Here is a 13,957-nt window from a genome sequence, read left to right on the forward strand (position 1 = left end):
CTTCAAAGGAGGGCTTGCAAAGAGCCACAGGCCCAAATGACCTGAAATCCTCTTTTTCAAGTGTAGATGTTTGAGAAAGGCACTCTGGAAACCTAAGCAAAGCCATGTAATAAGGAAAGAAGAACAAAATTGGGAGAAAAACCTCACAGTAGCCTAGAACGAGTCATTGAAAGAAGCGCGAAGCTCTTGCAATCATCGACCAGTTTTAAATATCAACATCAACAATAGAGGGGTTTGGGAAGAAACGACAAAGCTGCAGTTGTAAAACAGTCTTCGGCTTAGTGGAAAAGAAGGGCTCTTTTTACTTTTATATTGAAAAAACACAGAGTAGATCACTCGGACCCGAATAGAGTTCAAGAGATTCTGAGAATGTTCGAGTCTGAAAAAAAAGGAGAAATGTTTAGGGAAGGCGAGATTCGCAATACCCTTTCGCTGCTTCAGGTTACTGGATCCCTTAGGGTCCATTCACGCTTTTCATGTTTCTGAAAGCACCTTTCATGGGGTTGTTTTGCAAAGGAATGACAACACCCACTCTCCCCCACCCCAAATCCTCTGATCAAGGCACAGTTGTTGTCTCCGCTGTTTCCGCTTTCCAGGTGGGTGTCAAAGAAACGATCCAAGGACAGGTGCGGGATTGGCAAGCCTTGCCTGTCAGTGGAAGGGCGCTTTGACGGAAAATATAATAAAATTAATAAATATAATAAAATTAAATAATAAATATAAATTAGGGACCCTCCTCAGATCTCCTGAGATCTGTTGCATCTAATAGGATATTTTTGGAACAAGTTGCACGCAAATCATTGTTGCGCAGCCTGCGCACAAAGCCAGTTCTATAGGGCAGCGCCCAGTAGGGTGATTAGTCGACGGCATTTTCCAATAGGAAACTTTCAGACCATTCCACTCCTTCTCCCCTCCAGTTCTCAGTTCGCCTTAAGGTTCGCCCTTCTTATCGGGCGTGCGTACGTGTGCGGGGTGATGGTGCAGATGTAAAACGCTGGCGTAAGGTGTGCGTGTGTAATTTTAACTCTCCCACTTACAATCCCGGGGGAGGGGAAGCGGAGGCGAAGCTAAGTCTCTCTGCAAAGGCGCCCACGAACAATAGGAGCGTGTCTGCATCTCTACGCCCTGCGCCGCTGAATTTGGCCTCCTTGTGTGTGTGCGCGTCGATCTCCTGAGAACTGGGCGCCTCCACCCACTTGCCCCCCTCGAGCCCTCCCCTCTTTTCTCTCTCGCTTGTCTTGAGAACTAGCGGCGGCTCTCAGGAAGCGCGCCGGATGTTTGCTGCGTTTCATGTGGCATTTGTGGTCGCCTCTGATAACGCTGCCGAGAGAACCGCATTCTCCCCCCCCCCTTCCCCCAAACCCCATGCCAGGCTTGGAAAAGCGGTTGGGAAAAAAAAAAACCCACAAACAAACAGAAGACTCAGAAAGGCATCGCCTGCTCGGGCGCGGGGGGGGGTGTCTCTCGCCTCTCCCCAGTTCCAACCCTTCCACTTGAGAAGCGGGACTTCGGTGTGAAAAGGCCAAGGCCAGCGGCCACTTCGAACGGGAGGCTCTCGGAGGGGGCGGCGGAGGGGAGGGAGTGGATCCTGCTAACGCTACCTTGATGCTCCAACCGATAACTTTCGAGGGATTGGAGTGGGGGTTTGATGCACGAACTGAACACGATGTGGGCACGATTCCGACTCGAGGTTATTCCAATCCCGCCGATCTCAATTAAACAGCCCAGTCTCGCAGAGGAATTCTTTCTTACAGGCAAGGCGCCCGGCCAGGAGGCTTTCGGGGAGAGGAAAGAAGGAGGGGGGGTTTACACTTCTTTACTTAGAATAGACCAAGTAGAGTAAAAAATATATGAAAGAACATATGAAGAACGGTTGCAGGAATTGGGCACGGCTAGTCTAGAGAAAAAGAAGGACTAGCGAGGACAGGAGAGCTGTATTCCAGTATTTGAGGGGCTGCCACAAAGAAGAGGGGGGTCCATTTATTTTCCAAAGCGTCAGAAGGCAAGACAAGAAACAATGGATGGAAGCCAATCGAGGAGAGAAGCAACCTGGAATCAAGAAGAAACTTCCTAAGAGTGAGGGCAATTAACCAATGCAACAACTGGCCTTCAGCAGTTGTAGGTGCTTCATCACTGCGGGGTGGGATGGGGGAATGACTGGAGATTGGACAGCCTCCTGTCTGAAATGGCAGTCTCCTGCTTGAGCAGCGAGTTGGACACGGTTCCTTCTAGGTCTATTCTGATTGATTGACTGACTGATTGACTGACTGATTGACTGAAGTATCTTCTCGCAATATTTCCTTAGGGAGTTCTTTCACAGACGGGGTCGGAGATGCAATGGACTTAATATGCGAGCGGAGGAAAAGCAAGGCAGGGCAGGGCAGAGCAAAAGGGGCGTGGACATTAATGCCCACATCATTATCTATTTCAATTGATTATCATTGCTTACGTGTTTAATAAAAATAAACCTGGGGTTAATGGCTTCGATGCTTCTGACTTCAAATTTACACGAGAGAAACAGCCCACGGCCAATGGGTTCGTCCCTGGAGCCACGAGGGCAAAGCGGGGTTCTTAAAAATGCCAAAATGGTGGCAACCGGCGCACAACCGAAACCCCAAGGTGTTTTTTTTTTTCCTTTTACTTGTATCCCAAGCTTTATTCACGTAAAAGAAAATAATGGGTTTCTATTGTACTGTTCCCATGCCATCTCGACTTTTTTTTTTTTTTTGACTCTTGCTTCCTGCTCCCAGTGGAAGTTATTGAGATTCTCTCCCATGCTAATTGTCTATGACCTGAAAAAGCTTCTTGAATGAGAAGCGAAACGTTTTCAAAGAAAAACCCAAGCAAGTCCGGTTCCCTTTTGGAAAAAGCACCTTTGCGACGCTCTCATGCTAGTTTATTCGAGATTCAGAGTACTGAAACGTTAGAAGCAAACGGCCTCCGTGACTTTATAGGGCCGAGTTGACTGAGGGTCCTGCCAAAGACCCCGATTCTTTGCCGATTTAGAGTTCCTGCCCGAATTGCAAAGCCCAACCTTTTTCTCTCTAGGAGCAACGAAATGCAAACGCCGCGTTTACCGGATGTCCTATGCTGTTCCTTAGAATAAAATACAGGTGCAAAGTTGCACAGAGGGGGTGGCTTGGCCGGCGAAAGGCACCGGTTTCGCCGTCAGGGCTTGAAAGGGAGGGTCAGAAGATCCTCTCTGAAGCCAGACCTGCCCGGAATAAAGTCCCTTTCCAGAGATCGCTGCAAACCGGCAAATACAAAAATCTCGACTTTGGGATCTTGGCCGAGGACCCACTATTGGGATTCCCAGGCGCGAGGCTGACCTGCCGTCTTCCGTCCGTGCGGTAGAAGGGGAAGGGGAGCAAATAGATCAGCTTTCCACTTTTTGATGTAACTTTGGGGAGGGGTGTCACCCCATAACCTAACGAAAAGCCAGGTTTCGCTGGCTTTGTGAAGCCTCTAACAACCCTGAAGTTAAACTTAGCGCGCTGTGGGAAAGCCTCATGTGGTCTTTATCAGAAACGAGAAGGGAGCGTGAGAACGCAGCCCTTGGGGGAACCCGGATACAGGCTAGTCTGAATCGCGGCTTTTCTGTGGAAAGTTGTGGTTTGGGGCTGATCTTTACCAATTGGGGCGCAATCGCTTAAGTCAGATTGGCGCGGCCAGGCCATTTCCTCCGTAGCTGCCGCGGGAGTCGCAGCTACTTTCAAACGGCTCCGCTCTTCTTCCCTGAGGGCGCTGCAGTAGGCTTTCTCGTGGTCTGAGGGCTTGTAAGGCTCCAAGGACGCTTCGCACTATTGAAGAGGCAGCAAAGGAAGGGAGACTTTGGGAGGGAGGGTGGAAGGGGTAAGTCTTAGTTTTCAAAACCGTCATTTCACTTTTATGGTTTGAGGGGAAACTTGAAGCCAAGGGAGGGGGGAATCCACCGTTCAGAAAAGGAAGATCTCAACATCAATTTATTTGCACAGAAGTTAAGTTCGAACAGCACACACATTACATTAATGTTTTTGCAAAATTAAAAAAAAGTGTACAGTGTCAGGCATTTTCAGAAACAGGGTTTTAGTTCATTTACTTTATCCATAGTTTTAGAGTCATTTGAGGGTTGTAACCGATGTTCCAACTAAACTAATCCACTTTCCCACAATAGCAAACATGAATTTGGAGTTAAGATTAGGATTACAATTTCCTGTGGGCCACAAGGATTAATAATATTCTATATAGGAACCCAGTTTACATCAAGGAAACAGAATCAAACGCCAGCAAAAAATAAATAAAAATAAAATAAAACTTCTGAACCTACCTGGAAAGCTACCTGTTCCTATGATAAAGTTTCAACCTCAAGTCCCAAAGTGCATTCTGATGTGTCTTTATCTGTGAATAAATCGCACTGGGGCTGCCCTATTAAATATATTTAGAATGGCAACCTTCAGTTGCTAGCTAAAATAAGGAATAGACTAATATACTTACCTGTAAATGTTATGATGTAAATCAAAGTGAATTGTTTAGTAATATAACATAATTCAAACATTGTGTGCAGGTAAGTAATACATGAGGTTCACAGTATAGCTATTTTAACAGAACTTTCTACCAATGTATAAGGCACAGCTAAAGCTGAAATCGCTTGGAAGAACATAGAATCTGTATCAGCTACTTCCTGTTATTTAAAGTATTTTCACTTTTTTAGACATCAGATTTACTATATCCAGACAAGGTTAAATGAATTCCAACAGCTTGTTCAGGGCATGTTAAAAGTATATGCATGTCCTAAAACCCTTTTCATTTCATGTGTTAATTATGACAATGCATTGCGCCATCTTAGCTTGTTTAGACTTGCTTCAACCTAGAACGAATTCCTGTGCTGTAATAATCAGAATTAACAACAATTAAAGGAGCAAACAGGTTAAATCGAGACATTTACAAATGGAATAATTACCATGACAAATAGTTTACAGTAATTGCCATATATATCGTATGAGAATATTCCAAAATGTGAATATGCATACCAACAATATACACATTATTAAACACGACCGCAGTATTTATAAAGAAAGCAATATTTAAAAAGTAATTAGTCCAGTCCATAAGCCCGTTCTTAAAATAGTATTGCTTATATGGTATTTGTTAGAACATATCCTGTCTGGGAAACGTGGTCCAACAGACAGGAAACGGTCGAAAGAGGTCGCAAGTGCTTAATCTTCCCTCCGTGCATGTAGAAGTAAACTATCTAACACAAACAAACATATTTTCACGGATAAACCTTTCATTTTCCCCTTTCTTTTGACAGCTCTAACAAGTCATTTTCGAGTCTCTTACTTACTTGAAAGTAGATCCCATTGATCTCAATGGAATTTACTTCCACGTAGACTCAGGTCATGGAAAAATCCACTCCTCGCTGAAAAAGGTTATTTCTGGCTCAATCCCATACAGGTGAATTGCAGATAAAACTGGTCCTCTCCTCGCCCGCTCAGGCTCTCTGGCCACACCCACGCCGCCCGATTGGCTATTGCTCAGTTTAAACAGAGCAGCGCGGTGACAGCCGCCAGCTACTCAAGGACTGTCGGAGCTCTGGGCTCGCATCAGAGGCGCTTCCAAGCTTCATTTGCAGCGAACGGCGAGGCGCAAGAACAGCTTAACTCGTTCGGCTGCTCGCCTTCTGGAGGCACCCGGAGGGGCCCGACACTGACCGGGCAGGTGGAGCTCTGTGGAAATGAGCAGCCCCGATGCTGGATACGCCAGTAGCGACGACCAGGCGCAAGGACGGTCCTCCCTCCCTCCCCTCATGATGCAGTGTCAGTGGGCAGAATCGCTGAGCCCCTTAACCGACGGCAAAGGCAAAGGCGAAGCGGCGGCCGATCAAGTGCATCAGGGAGCCTCGGGCCGGGCCAAAGGGGAGACCCGTATTCGCCGCCCCATGAACGCTTTCATGGTCTGGGCTAAGGACGAACGCAAGCGGCTAGCGCAGCAGAACCCGGATCTGCACAACGCGGAGCTTAGCAAGATGCTTGGTAAGTCCAATGGGCGTCGGTGGAGCGGGAAACCGCTGCGAAAGGAAGCTGAAAAATACTGCGCGGTATTACTTTTCTGTGTGCCATCCAAATATTGCGCACTATTATTTTTCTATGTACCGGCCCGTCGCGGAATAACCCCTGTTGTCTTCGGAAGTGAGACTGCGGGAACTTTTGTACAGGAACTAAAGCAGCAGCCTCGTGACCCAGTAGACTGGCTTGTGAGTTTTCCAGAGCGTTGCGCAACCCAACGCTAATCCAGGGGTCCTGAATCCCCTGAATCGACGATGACTTTCTCCGGCAAGCTTTTAGGAAAACTCTTAAAAGTCTGCCGGGAATAGTCTCTCTCCCCCAACAGGCAGGCAAAATCCTTGCCAGCCTTCTCATACTCCCCTAAAGATTGTCCGCGGCAGCTCCTTAATAGATAGGCCATTCGAAGAACCAGAACGGGGCGAATGAAATAATCTAGCTTGCAGCCGTCCATTGCTCGTCGTCGCTTTCCTAGTGGTGTTGCCAGAAAACGACTTAGTTACTGCCACGAACTGAAATGTACTTCAGGAAAGTTTCTATAAAGAAAAACGCCTTGTGGTGATTGGCTTTTCTTTGATAGCCCACTTCCTTGGGTTTTCTCATCCCCCCCGCATACTACGGCCTCAGCTGGGCGGGATCGAGAGGGGACCTAATTGTAGCCGAAAACAGCACGAGCCGCGGTCACTTCCTCGGTACAGGAAGAGGCCACAAGTTTTAACCACTAGTTATCAAGTCGTGCCACAATAAACCACCTACTCCCCTGAAGTCAGGCGGGTCTGGGTGGAAAACCAGTGAACTGGATTATTTCCTCTCACCACCCACGAGCCCAGCCACAGCTTGGCCCTCGGTTTCCGCTCACTCGGCTAAAACTCCGATTTCTCCTTTGCCTTGACAGGACAGTCGTGGCGGGCGCTGACCCAGGAGGAGAAGCGCCCCTTCGTAGAGGAGGCGGAGCGGCTGCGGCTGCAGCACATGCGGGACCACCCCCACTACAAGTATCGGCCGCGGCGCAGGAAGCAAGTCAAGCGCCTTAAACGCAACGACGGCGCCGCGGACGGTGGGAGCGGCTTCCTCCCAGTTCAGCATCACCAGCTGGGCCTGCCCGGAGAGGCGGGAAATGGAGGCAGCTGCGAGGGGCTCGGCCTTTCGTACGCAGAGCAGCCGAATTACGCCGGCGGGAGCTTTCACTACCGGGACTGCGCGCCGCTCCCGCTGTCGGCTTTGAGCACCCATTTCGGGAACTACAGCCTGCCTACGCCGGAGCCCGAATCTCAGGGCGGCGCCTGCGCAGAACCTGTCTTTTTCCCGCCTCCCCACCCGGAGGAAGGCGGCTGCCTGCTGGGTCCCTACGGCTACCCGACGCCGCCCGGGTCCGAGTATCCGTGCAACGGCGTTCCTGCCAGCGGCCACGGCAACAACGGCGGTAGTCCCAATGTCGGCGTCAGCCTTTTCCGTAGTCGCTTCCAGGTGCCCTTGGCCTCCTACCCTTCCTCGCCCGCCCCGGACCACGCGCAGCAGCAGCAGCAGCAGCAACCCCGTCGCCGAGGGGAAGCCCCCGCGGGGCTCGAGCAGTTGCCCCCGCACGACGTGGAGTTGCTGGCAGATGTGGACCGCGCCGAATTTGAGCAATATCTGCCCTTCGCCTGCCGCCCGGGCGACCTGGGGCTCCCTTATGCGAGCCACGAAGGCCCGGAGGCTAACGCCGCTGCCTATTATTGCGCGGGTGGGGCCGGAACGTATCCCGAGTTGTGAGTCCAGCGTCTCCAGGCGAGTGAGGGCGGGGCAGGTGGACCCTGCTAATCCTATTTATTGTAATTTATTGACGGCGCTTTTCTAATAGCCATTTATAGAAACAAACGAGGGAAGGATCTCCCGAGTTTCTGAAAAAGGCCGCGAGGCTTTTTCTTGCAAGAGGCTCCCTTCGTGGGAATACAGGCATATCTTGCCTTGTTCAGGTTTTGTACAGAATGGGTTGGGCTCGGATTAAAGCGCCAGGATTAAAGTTTGACTTGGAACAGCTTGGCAATAAAAACCAAAAAGAAAAAAAAATCCTTCAGGTGGTTTTTACACCAGGGTGTTGTGGAGTTGTGTCATTCTTCAGAGACGTTGTTACCTCAGAAAATAACATGCCATGAATGGTTGAATATCCCCGCTAACTTTGCACACACAACTTTACAATCTCACTTTGCACATCACAATACAATATTCTCATAAACTCCAAATCAATCACCGTGTGTCTTAATGTGGCTGGGTAATCTTGAAACTAGAGGTCCCAGCTAACCTCCTGGAATGGCTTTCCCATAAAGGAGACCCCCACTACATCTGTCCTAGCTTCCCTGGGCCAGTGTGCTTGTGAGAGGCCGATTACATGGGTGGGGCCAGGAAGTAGATTCTATAATGTGTGAAATGGGACCTGACAACTCCGTAGCAATTCTCCATAGTTGTCAACCCTTTGGCCTCATTCTTTTACCTGGAAAGTATTCCAAGCAGTAAATATTGAAAAAGATCCCAAAGATAATCAGATGAGAAAACATGAATGCTTTTGCCTGGCTTAGATCTAGTGTTTGAACATGCTTTATTCCAGTAAGTGTCACCTACTGATAAGTAAGTATTGGGAAAGTTAGTTTAAATAGTCAGCTTCTCTCACAATCTGATCCCTAGGACATTCTCTGAAGGCTCATAGCCTGCCAAAGTATTCTTAGCATTAGAAGGTGTGTTTTAAATCTGATGTGCATTTAATGCCTATTATTAGTATTAATTTGAGCAAATTAAATGAGTGTAATTAAATATGCTGTTTCTCGGTTCTGTTCCAAGAAATAGAATTTTGTATACCTTGCTTCCTTCAATAATGTCTTTGACTTCAGTATCTAAAGAGATTACAATCCTTAGTCATTTAGGATTGTAGTACATGGGTGCAAGCTGGACTGTACCGCTGCTTGGCTCTCTCACCTTAATAAGCTGAACTGTTCACACTTAATATCATCAATTTAGGACTACCAGATCCAAGGACTAGCAAAAATTGGGATAGCAACAAAGAGAACCTGGTGTCTCATGTTTTGCAGCCCTAATCAGGTAATGAATGATGCAAAAAAAATGTGCCAAAAATTAACTAAAATTATCACCAAAAAAATCGGAGGAGCTAAGATGTAGAAAATCTTGTTGCCCTCTTTGGTAGTGCATTACCCAGACTATGGTCAACTGAACCACAGATGAAATTGCTGTTGACTTTGCTAAGGCAGGATCCTTCAGAAGAAAACAAAAGCAAATGAGCCACCCTGAAGCAGTCAAAAACCTGGATCATGTGCCAGGAAGGGATGGGCAGGAGCCTTTTACATTGACATCCTCTTATTTTGTACCTGTTGGTAGCAGCACGACAGTACATTCTTGCTATTAAAAGTATATAGAATTAATTTTTTTTCAGATTTTGGCCCATATCTGTATCCTTTTGTAAAAGAGTACGAACATGATGCATTTTCCTTTTTTCCCCCTCTCAATGTAGAAAACAAAAGCAGATAGCATGTATTCTGACGGATATGGGTTGGAGTCTATCTTGCAGCAAACAAATAAATCCTGGAAACAATCCCTCAAAAGAGCAAGACTGAGATTATACAATATTTGTGTATTAAACTTGTGGATATGCAGATAAGTGATTTCCCATCTTGTTGCCTGTAACCTGGGTTTGAAGACTTGCTCAGGAGTATGTTCCATTGATCAGGATTTAAATTTTGTAATAAACATGATTAACTTTTTCAATTGCAAGTGTCTTGTTTTTTATTTTAGTATTGGAAAAAGCTCTAATCAAACTGTAATCAACCCCATTTTATGTATATTTCCCCCAAGGAGATCTCTCCCCCTCCCTCTTCCCCCTCACTCCCTGAATTTGAATCCTGATCTTATGGATCTAAACTGAGGAATCACTCCCTAAAATATGAATAGCCATTCCTCTGAAAGTCTTCCTTTGTAGCTTTATATGATACTTGATTTCAAGACTGTAGTACTACAGCATGAAAAGTCATGTTGCAATTAGTTGCGTTCAAATATTACATGAAGCAAAAATTAAAATATCCCCAAATCACTCTAGGGCTTAATATCCCAGAAAATATTGTTTCATTAGGCTGTACTATATATATCAAGGTCAGTCTTATAAATAAAACATAGCTTATTCAAACCTTTTTGGTAATCACGAGTTCAGACATGCTTCCAATTAAGGGAAAGTACCTTTATTAACTAGACATTTTTTTAAAGATTTCGTCTGCTATATCAACAACTTGGTATGCCACTGACACAATGACAATAAAATAAAGTATTTTTCACACTGGACTGCTTGTAAGTGGGCAGCAGGAGAACGTTTTGAGAACATGCATTAGCTGTCCAATATACAATACTCTCTCCTGAAATACACATATGTTCCCAAGGAATCTGTCAATAGTTAATCTAAATTGAGTTGGTCACTTTCACACAGATTTCTGGAAAAGGTGAAAGTGCCATAAATTTTGCACACCATGGCTTGTGTTGGATTATGCAGGAAAAGCCAGTTATTTTCCAGAACAAGCAAAATCATAAGTCTGCTTTACACATGGAACAAAGCAAATGCCAGTCAAGGGAATAAATGGGGATGATGTAAACTATAAATGTAGACATTTGAATGGAATCATACTAGCTGTGTTTTATCTGTCACCCAGCTCTGTGTTTGTTTGATGGGAAGAAAATTCCTGTTAATGTCAGTAGGCTGGGAAGGCCTGTTGTGTAATGCAGTTGGGGTGCATGCTTCCCCAGCAGAAGGTTCACTGTATCTGAGGCCTGTCTGAGAGAAGGCTGGATAAGATGCAGCCATATTATCTCATCCTGTTACCTTCTATTACAGCAGTGGGGTTTTTTTTTTTTTTCAAAGAAAGGGAAGAATCCACGGTATGAATTTCAAGGCATGAATTCTCCATATCTCAACCCCTAATTTAAATCATTTAAAATTCCAATTTTCTTAAACATCCATGGACCTTCTCTAGATTTGGACTCCAAAATCCAGGTGCCCACTAGAGGGTTGGAAAGTAGTAAGAAAGTTCTGGTCTCACTATGTCACAGGTATCTGTTTCCCTTTTCTGTGAATGTATTTGGTCTCAGAGAACAGCATAAACATGTTTATTGATAATCTTAGCTTGTTGGTAGATCTATCACTTGGATATCTTAACTATGGTACCATACATGTTGAAATAATTCTGACCACTAGAATTAACATTCAACTATCTTCTGGCTTTTGCTTCTTGAACAGATTAAAGCAGAAACAGGTAACTTATGCATTTCAAATATTTCGGACTACATCTCCTAACTATTAGACAAGCTCTTGAGCTTTATGGAAGTTGTAGTCTAAACCAGACGTTGCCCACCGGTGGGCCATGAGAAAATTTTGGTGGTCCGCAGAGAAAAGTCATCCCCCCAGAGCACCCTCCAAAGCAATTAATCCAGGCTGTGCCACCCACATGGCCTGCGGGAACCCTCCCTGCCCACTCACTCCTTATCTGGCAAACTTTCCTGCTAAGTTGCTATTTTTCCTTTTTTTTTCCTGACCATCAGCTGTTCTGCTGTGCTAGGAGATTTAGATTAGTTAGAAAGCAGAAAACCATTGGATTTCTTGCTTTCTAGCTCAGGGGTCGCCAACCTTTTGGACCTCAGGAACCACCAAACTCATAATTTTAAATCCCAGGGACCACTAACTGGTTCTGTGGGTGTGGCCTAATTTGTGGCTGTGGCTTGGTCATGTGACTGGCTGGGCATGGCTTGTATGTAAATATTATAAATATTTATATAAATATTGAATTTTTTTTATTAAAAAAGAGCAACTTTTATCCAAAATCAGGCAAAGCAGGCAGGCAGATAGAGTTGCTCACAGAATCATTCAGTGATCTATCTATCTGCCATTGGCTAGCTCAGACTCTCAAATTTGCTTGCCGTGAGAACCTTCAGTCCTAAGGGAAGTTCGGCTGTGCTTAAAAGCTGAGCCGAAGATCTAAAGACTAGCTAGAAAGCAAGAAATCCAATCATTTTCTGCTTACTAGCTAATCTAAACCTCCCGGCACAGTAGAACACCGGATGGTCGGAAAAAGGAAAAATAGCAATTTAGCAGGCAAGTTTGCCAGGTAAGGAGTGAGTGGGCAAGGAGGGTTCCCATGGGCCATGTGGGTGGCACAGCCTTGTGTTTCTGCACAGCCTGGATTAATTGCTTTGGGGGGGTGCTCTGGGGGTGAATTTCTCTGCGGCCCACCAAAATTTTCTCACGTTCCACCAGTGGGCCATGGCCCATCAGTTGGCGACCGCTGTTCTAGCTAGTCTTCAGATCTTTGGCTCTGCTTTTAAGCAGAACTGAACCTTCCTTAGGACTGAAGGTTAGTTAGTTGCAGTCTCACGGCAAGCAAATTTTATGTGACAGACTCAGGTAGCCAATGGCAGATAGATAGATCTCTGAATGATTCTGTGAACAACTCAGTCTGTCTTCCTGCTTTGCCTTATTTTGGGTAAAAGTTGCTCTTTTTTATATAAAAAAAAATCAATATTTACATACATGGTGTGTTGTGAGTTAATTAAATTTTATGAGTTTGCTTACAAGCAAGTTTTATGTGACAGGCTCAGGTAGCCAATGGCAGATAGATAGATCTCTGAATGATTCTGTGAGCATGATTCTGCCTGCTTTGCCTGATTTTGGGTAAAAGTTGCTTTTTTAAATAAAAAATTCAATATTTACATAAATATTTATAATATTTACATACAAGCCATGCCCAGCCAGTCACATGACTACCAAGCCACACCCACAAATTAGGCCATGCCCACAGAACAGGTTGTTAAGAAATTTGAATCCCATCCCTGCCTCTGTGTGTTTGTGTGTGTGTGTGAGAGAGAGAAGGGGGGGAGGAGAGGGAGAGAGAGAGGTTACCCACCAATGTCAGCAAGCCACTGTTAGTCAAAATTCATATTAGTGGTCCCCCGGGATTTAAAATTATGAGTTTGGTGGTCCCTGAGGTCCAAAAGGTTGGCAATCCCTGGTTGAAACCATCTAAAGCAGGGGTCTCCAACCTTGGCAATTTTAAGACTTGCGGACTTCAACTCCCAGAATTCCTCAGCCAGCAAAGCTGGGAGTTGAAGTCCACAAATCTTAAAGTTGCCAAGGTTGGAGACCCCTGATCTATAGGATATTGAGGTTGCCTGCCATTCTTCAAGGTAGGGACATAAAAATTGAAATGCAAGAGCCAAAATACTCTGAAATTGTCACAAAACATTGCAGGGTAATGGAGTTCTCCTTATTCCAGCTGGCCTGTTGCCAAGCTGGTGCCACTGAGTATGCTTAATTCTTATTCATGTCTTACATAGGTACCAAACTCTTATGTGAGTTTGCTACATAAACAAATGATTTTAAGGAATTAAGATGGAGACCCTACCAGAGAGTGATATATTCCTGACCTTAAGTGGTCAAAACTCTCCCTTCTCAAAATGAAGACTGCCCCAAATAAGTAAACAGGAAGGTACTAGCTTTCAAAGTCTTTTCTCCCTTCTTCTGTTCCTTCATTTCCATTTCATTGAATAGAAAGAATTAGGGAGAAGCCGTCCCACAAATAACCTGGCTCCATGCTACAGGTGAGAAGGAATATTTTGAATTTCACATGGAAATACCAGTCAGTTTGAGTATACCAAGGTGATGTTCATGTCTACCTAGGATGCTGCATTATGAACCCAGTTGCAGCTTCCAGATATTGAGGGCAGTCTCATGTGGCATGTCATACAGTAATCCTTTCAGGAGATGACAAAGGTGTCAGTGACATGAGTAGTGCCTCATGGTCCAGAAAAGGATGAGGGAAATGAAGGAAAGTAAACCCAAAGTTGCTTTTCAAAGAGGCAACTGGACTTTCTGGTTTTTCTTTTGCTTCTCTGAA

General features: G+C 45.5%; 1 protein-coding gene across 1 annotated transcript; it reads left to right on the top strand.

The window, feature by feature from the left end:
• The first annotated feature begins 5,438 nt into the window (after nucleotides 1-5,438).
• On the top strand, nucleotides 5,439-9,793 carry SOX17 (SRY-box transcription factor 17). Its single transcript, XM_026670437.2, has 2 exons — nucleotides 5,439-6,011; nucleotides 6,937-9,793. Exons 1-2 carry the CDS (start codon nucleotides 5,714-5,716, stop codon nucleotides 7,791-7,793), a joined length of 1,155 nt encoding a protein of 384 aa, XP_026526222.1. The 5' UTR covers nucleotides 5,439-5,713; the 3' UTR covers nucleotides 7,794-9,793.
• The last annotated feature ends 4,164 nt before the right edge of the window (nucleotides 9,794-13,957 follow it).

Source organism: Notechis scutatus, chromosome 3, assembly GCF_049901735.1.
Source record: "Notechis scutatus isolate UNSWTSFEM ecotype Mainland chromosome 3, rNotScu1.2, whole genome shotgun sequence".
Taxonomy (NCBI): Eukaryota; Metazoa; Chordata; class Lepidosauria; order Squamata; family Elapidae; genus Notechis; species Notechis scutatus.